This window comes from Cryptomeria japonica, chromosome 3 (genome assembly GCF_030272615.1).
Source record: "Cryptomeria japonica chromosome 3, Sugi_1.0, whole genome shotgun sequence".
NCBI classification, from domain to species: domain Eukaryota; kingdom Viridiplantae; phylum Streptophyta; class Pinopsida; order Cupressales; family Cupressaceae; genus Cryptomeria; species Cryptomeria japonica.
Window position 1 is genome coordinate 609,591,629 of NC_081407.1, and position 7,387 is coordinate 609,599,015.

The following is a 7,387-nucleotide window of genomic DNA, read 5'->3' on the forward strand; positions in this document are numbered from 1 at the left end:
TTTTTTTCTAGACATGATCATCTTTCTTTTCCCAAAATTGCGAGATGTTTGGATCATTTTCTGGCACGTTGTTGCTTCTAGGCTCCGAGATGGTTTTCTAGCTTAGAAACCTGGAACCACTTGGCCTATTTTCTATTGGCAAATATTGCAGATCCTTTCCATAGATTGCAAAGCTTTATTTCATTGATTCCAATGTTATTGGGTGTGTGGTTGACCTCCCCTCTAATTTGCACTTCATTCTTTGGATTTTTTGGAAGATTCTCTTTAGCGAAGGTTGACCTGGTGGTCTTTCATGTTTCATCATGTTCTTTGTTGTTTGATCCCCCTTGGACCAACTAGATCTCCCTAAATCATATAAATCATTGTAATTGAGTATTAAAAATCATTCTAGAAAACAAAGAAGATATATTTTACGATTTGGAGGTCTAAAGTTGACCGATTCTGTAATTGAGCATGTATATAGTAGGTCAGTGAGTCAAAGCTTGTAACCAAATGTTACCGGTGATTTGTAATCAATTCTCATGATCTAATTTATTCAGTTCTACATTGCCTCAATCATTTTTTCTTGTTTCAATTTTGTTTACTCTTGCTGCCTACCCCAAATTGATCTCATTTAGGTCCCTCCTAACCGGTGACTGCACTATTGTGGGAGAGAACACCAACTTCTTATCGTAGAAAATATCTTTGATTTTCTCTAAAAGGGGAAGCTTTCTATTTTAAGCTTTCCTTAAGGAGATCATCAGGAATTTTTGTGTAGCTTTCACCTTAGACATAGATTCTTCAAGCTTCATAATTGTGGAAGACTCCAAATATCTCCTTTTCTTGGCATGCCTCCTTGCAATTTCATCTTGAGTAGCTTGAATAGCAATGAAATTCTTCTCAGTTATCTTCATGTTTTAAGAAAAGATACTCTCCATTTCCCTCTTCATAAAGTGGTTATTTTCATGTATCATGTCCACCACCTCTGCTAAATCCTTTGTGTTCTTGTTGTGGCAAAGTTTCTTACCAAGCTCCTTCACAAAATTTGCTAGTTCTTCCCACTTTTCAATCATAGAAGCAAATTTTCACACTATCATCCAAGTCTTGGTATTCCTTATCATCTGCAACCCAGCTCAAGGCTTTCACGTCTGAATTAGAAATAGTTTCAATTCTATTAATTTATTTTTATAACACCTCAAATTATCCTAGAAGCCATCAAATATCATGTTCGGGATTATTAAACCCCACATAGAGTTGATTCACTTTGGCCTCAAACATGGGAAATTTCTCTTTTATCAAAGAACTTTAAGGAGATGAATTAGGGGAGTCATGCAGGGAATTGGGGGAGGGAGGGGTATCTTCTTTACTCACTATATTATCTAGGGTCCAATCAACCTTGTAGGCCATGATGAAGCCATCTCCTCTAAATCCTCTTCAACTATAACTACCTTCTGAATATAGAACTCACTAATAGGAGGACCTAGACAAATTTTTATTTAGCAAAATGATTAGGGTTAACCTTGGTGGGAACATTAAGGATTTTAGGGAAAGCATTAGCATTAGCAGTATTAACTAGTAACTCAATACATAGAGCTAGGTTAGAAGGATTTATGGTAGGACCACTAGTTGGGGTTAAACTGTAATGGAAGTTAGAAAAGCATAGAATGAGACCTTGGTGGAAGGGGAGGGTATCTTTAGAATTAGCCACTTCCACAATTAGGATATGGAGGAGAAAATTCAAAAGGGAAAGTTCATCTTAACTCCATACCCTAAGTGATTGAGCATAAAAAATAGTTAGTAGTGAAACCATTTAAACTATCCATCTAGGGTGATAAACTTCATGTATAGTGCAACATCACATCCTTCCAAATACCAAGAAGGTCATCCCTTTTGAGACTTCTTTGGAGACGGCCCACATTATTCCCTAAACCTAGATATCATTTAAAGTATTCCTTGTAGGTACCTTTAGTCTTTTTATGTAAATCATTGCCTTATATAGCCAGTCGAGTGAAAACAACACTAGTATCCACTAACACAATAAGCTTTACCTTTCCCATTTGGACTTTACCATTCTTCCAAGATTGGGCAAATTGGTCCAAAATTGAAAGATCAAAGCCCATCATAGCTTCCATGTAGTTGGCAAGATTATCCTCCACCACTTTCTCCAAGAGGACATTTTTCTCTTTAAATTTCTCATAGCTATCAGGCTCTATTTGACTTAAATCTCCTCCCATTACCACAATAAAACCAAAGACAAGGGGCCAAGATGAAATTACCCAAACTAGGAATGGAAAAAGAACAAATATGAGCCATATTAGAAATGTCACTTTCCCTGCCTTTAAATGAAAAAGTTCACCTCAAGATATAATGGAAGTAAACCATGGAAAAAATACAAAAAAAAGGTGATTTTTAAATCTTGAGGACACATAAGTTTTATTCTCATTAATATTGGCACATTTTTCAACAGGTAAATCTCATGAATCCATCTACACTTTCATCCCCTTGAAGAAGGGTCCTAGGTTGCTTAACCTGTCAGGAGTCCAATTGCCCTATCTGATAATGTGTTGAAACACCACTTGGTCTAATGTAGCAGTGATACCTTGACATTTTGAGATGATATCTGTTAGTTGCCAAATAGGTTTGGTTGAGCCTTGTAATATCATTGTTACATTCTTGGAATCCCCTTCTATTATTAACCTCCAACCTTTCTTCTTGCTAATGGAGATGCCATTAAAATTCCCCATCACCTTAGCCCTGTTGGAGGTTTGAGTACCATCATTTTCCGCAAAGATCACCACCACTTTTCCCTCCAAGTCCCTAAGGACACTGCCCCTTCTCACCCAAACTAGGTCCCCTTTCGAGGACACATCAAAATTTAACATCAATCAACTAGTGTCAAGAGGGACCTTAACTTCAACCACTTTAGATATTTGTTATCACCTAATTTTCTTGAACTTTCGTACTTTCAACTAGAACCTTGTAGAGATTCTTAACCCAACTTAAAGCTACCTTGTCCACTTTACATGGAATGGAGAAACTAAGAAATATAATTTTATTACCTTTACACTTTGATGGTCTATTATTTTCAAGTATATTACTTATCTAAGAGTTGTTCTAGATCACCTTTGTTGTTGTTATCCTCAACATTTCCTCACTGATTGTTCCTTTATTATAATGAGATTGAACTTATTTACAAATTTTCTCATCTCCAAAATAGGAGAATAAATCAACAATAATCGTATCCTTATGCTCTCTATCATCTTGATGTTGGATCACAGAGTGTGATGTGAAATGTCGATGCAAAAAAATGTTAACACAATCTAATCCAAGAGCATACAAAGATAGTTGAATGGATTGTGGAAATCTATTGACATTAATAGTTTCAGTATTTAGAAAATCTAAATTCTTACTTCTAAATGTTTGTTTATCCTTGAACATAATGAAATCGATTGAATCTTTTGTCTCTTTGACTTTCTTCATCAAAAGTTTTATATTAAATAAGGAATACACAAATAATCCAAAGCCTTGATGCTTTAAATATCTTAAACATGCAAAGTGATGTGTTGATGAAGAAAATTCAGATGTCATTTCACATGAATTCTAGCATAAATAGACTAACTATGCCTGTGGAAGGGTCTTGCTCAAGATAACTAGAAGTAGGGCCATGAGATAACAATAGCTATACCCAAAAAAAAAAATTAAATACATCAACAGATCAAAACATCTAAAAGAGAACATATATATTATCCAAATTAATGAATTTCTTTCAAAATATAGAAACTAAAAAAATTAATACCAAAAAAATATATGAGCCTCCTCCAAAATGTCCATCTCTATCATATATATATATTTATAAAAATAACTATAAAATATTCTTTTATACAAAAGAAGTTTGTATTCTGATTACACTTTCTACTTCTTCCTTGCCCACGAAAACTACTTTTCTAAAGAGAGTTGATAACCCAAAAATCTATCATATTATATTTCTATTTTTTCTCGAACTCATTAAGAATCCCTAAAGAGATGCCATACATAGGATGAAATCTTCCACTCATCAAATCCTTCTTTTTCTCCTCAAATGTCGCTATGAGCATCGTTTACTTTTCAAAACTAAAAATTCCAGGTCTAAAGAAGACTTATGCCCGCCGAAGGCGGATATTTCGACAAGTCTAAGTCGTTAATTATCAGTGTAAATTTGTCATATACGAGGCTGGTCTTAGCCATTACGCGTTTTCATAGTATATTTAATGTGAGCACTGCAAATTACAGACGCATCTAACTGCTTAGATCAACTCGCTTTGCTCTTCCTCTCGGAGATACAGCAGCATTAGTAAAAAAATTAAAATGGAATGTTCTAAGCTATTGGGCGTTCTAGCTTTCATCTGCTTTCTTATTCCCATTATGTCATCTTCCTCGGAGAGACAGTTTACTGCTTGGTCGAAATTGAGGGTGAATTTGACTCGCAGATCAGAGGGAGAGTCCAATTCTGCCGAGCGATTACGCAGCGCGGTGGATCGAAGTAAGAGACGAATGAATACGATAGAGGCGTTTGTAGAGCAGCAGATAGCTGGGCCGTTAGACACTGAAACGCCCATTCGCGTGGGAAGCGGAGAATTTCTGATGAGCGTTGCAGTGGGGACGCCCTCGGTAAGTTTTGAAGCGATTGTGGACACGGGGAGTGATCTGATTTGGACTCAGTGCATGCCTTGCCAGAGCTGCTACACTCAACCTACGCCAATCTTCGACCCCTCCCAATCGTCTTCGTATTCCACAGTTTCTTGCACTGACTCTCTTTGTGATGCTTTGGGGGCTTTCCAAACTGGATGCACTTCTGATTGTACGTTCGATTATATGTATGGCGATGGTTCTGAGACTAGCGGTGACCTGGCTTACGAGTCATTCTCCATTGGGAGCGGCAGCGGGAGCATGGTTCAAGGAATTGCTTTTGGATGCGGCCATGACAACCAAGGACGAGGATTCTCTCAGGGCGGCGGTCTTGTGGGACTGGGAAGAGGTCCTCTCTCACTCATCTCTCAGTTGGGCTCCAAGGTAGACAACAAATTCTCTTACTGTCTCTTGCCCATCACCGACTCTTCTTCACAAACAAGCCCTCTCTTTTTCGGTGAGGGCTCTTCCTTGAGCGGAGCCAACACGATCCCACTCATTAAGAACAGTGTGAATCCTTCTTTCTGGTATATTCCTGTCACAGGAATCACCCTCAATGGCAACCCCGTAAACATTCCTGCTGGAACTTTTGATCTGCAATCGGACGGTAGCGGAGGCATGATCATTGACTCGGGAACCACTATTACCTATCTAAATGAGGTTGCCTACTCTCCTCTCAGAGAAGCAATTCAGTCCTCCATTGATGTCACTCCTGTGGAGGATTCTTCGGGGGATCTGTGTTACCAGAAATCAGATAATATGGCCCTGCCTTCCCTCGCCTTCAACTTCCACGGCGGCGCGAATTACAACCTTCCACCAGAAAACTTTTTCATTCCTCAATATGGGGATCTCTTGTGCCTCGCCATGGGTGCCTCGAGGGGACTTTCCATCTTCGGAAACGTACAACAGCAGAACTTCCACATCCTTTACGACAATGCTCAGAACACACTCTCCTTTAAGCCCACTAAATGTGATTCTCTTTAAATAATCGTCACCCTTTTCTGCTGTCTGCCACTGCCACTTCCTCTTCCTATGTTTCTGTCATGTTCATTTTCTTTCAATTTCGAATATAAGACGTGGTCCAATCTCCCATGTACGTTTTCTGCACTATATAGTATAATTTCCAATCTGATATCATCGCGTATGTATGTTTCCTGCAGTGCTCAATATAATAGTGATATTATCGCCTATGTAATATAACAGTATTTGTACTTTTATCGTTTGAATGATATGATATCTCCATTTTACATCCAGCACTCTAACCTAAGTAATGCAATGGTTTTGCAGTTTTTTCCAATAGGCAAAACATGTTAAACCCATCTAATACAATTCTATTGCTAATAAAACAGAGCTGCATCACAGTACTAAGGTTGAGTAATTTAACATTTTGTTGAATCTTATCAGGAAACAAGCTAATTTATCTCTTCTTTTGATGTTGCTTCGGATGTTTAATCCTTTTAAGAAACAAGCTATCTGTTTGTTCTTGTCGATAGATAATTATAATTTGTCGCTTGGCACTATTCTTGCGCAGAATCATTGTTTTTTCTTTTAAGTGGTAAATATGGTTGAGAACAATAAGTGGTTCTCCCTTGAAGATAATTTTTAATTTAATCTGAAGTTGTTCACTATTATGTTTTCATAGTATTTGTACATTTTATTAGTTTGATGTTGTTTTAGATGTTGAATTCTTTTAAGAAACAAGCTAATTGTTTGTTCTCATGGACAGATTGTTATAATTTGTGGCTTTGAAACTATTATTACGTAGAATTATTATTTTCCCTTTGATAACTATAAGTCCTCCTTTTTTGAAGATAATTTTAGTTTAATCTAAAGTTGTTTGCTGTTATATTTTCATCATATTTCTGAATTTTATTATTGTGACGATGGATCATTGTATGATTTTAAATGATATAAAAAAAAAATTAACAAAATAAAGTTCAAAAGAAAGCTTGGTTGTCCCACCCTTTATTGGAAATCTTTGTTGCTGAATGGTGGAATTCGGAGGTTGAGGGTGCTGCCTTATTTAGAGTGGCCAAAAAGCTTAATATTATCAAAGCCAAAGTTAAAATTTGGAACAAAGAGACTTTTGGAGATATCTTTAAAATGAAAGCTCATATTAAGATAGATATTAAAGAAGTTCAAGATAAAATTCAAGTGGAAGGGCTTTCTAAGGATTTGAGGAATGTTGAAAATGGGTTGCTTTCCAAATACCATGAAATTATCTCTAATGAAGAAAATTTTTGGAGACAAAGATCAAGAGCATTGTATTTGAAGGAAGGAGATAAAAACACCTAGTCTTTTCACATGACTGCTCTTAAGCATAGGGCAGCCAACAGGATTTCCAGTTTATCCTGCAATAGGGGGATTTTGTCAGATGAAAATGAAATAAGAAAGCAAGCTATGGATTTCTTTAGTAATCTTTTGGGAGGTGTGGACACTCTAGATATCAGAAATCAAGACCTTCTAGCTCAAGCTATCCCTCCCATTTTAAATGAAGATGACAACAAAAATCTTTCTCGGATCCCTTCGAATCAGGAGATCAAAAAGGCTGTGTTTTCCTTTCTTGGAGACAAGTCTCCTAGTCTGGATGGATTCCCTATGTTCTTTTTCCAAAAAATTTGGTATATTATGGAGATTGATATTGGTAATGGAGTTAAAGAATTCTTTGGTTCTAGGCAGCTTCTAAAAGAACTCAATGCTACCTTTATCGTTCTTATTCCTAAGATCTTTGGAGCTGATTCTC

At 36.8% G+C, this 7,387-nt stretch overlaps 1 protein-coding gene across 1 annotated transcript; it reads left to right on the forward strand.

Annotated features, from left to right (window-relative positions):
• The first annotated feature begins 4,278 nt into the window (after positions 1-4,278).
• On the forward strand, positions 4,279-5,775 carry LOC131064112 (aspartic proteinase nepenthesin-2-like). The gene has a single exon (XM_057998142.1). It carries the CDS (start codon positions 4,324-4,326, stop codon positions 5,626-5,628), a length of 1,305 nt encoding a protein of 434 aa, XP_057854125.1. The 5' UTR covers positions 4,279-4,323; the 3' UTR covers positions 5,629-5,775.
• The last annotated feature ends 1,612 nt before the right edge of the window (positions 5,776-7,387 follow it).

Bases quoted from the DNA above. Each gene is read 5' to 3' on its own strand.
- LOC131064112 (XM_057998142.1), top strand. From the start codon at position 4,324: ATGGAATGTTCTAAGCTATTGGGCGTTCTAGCTTTCATCTGCTTTCTT.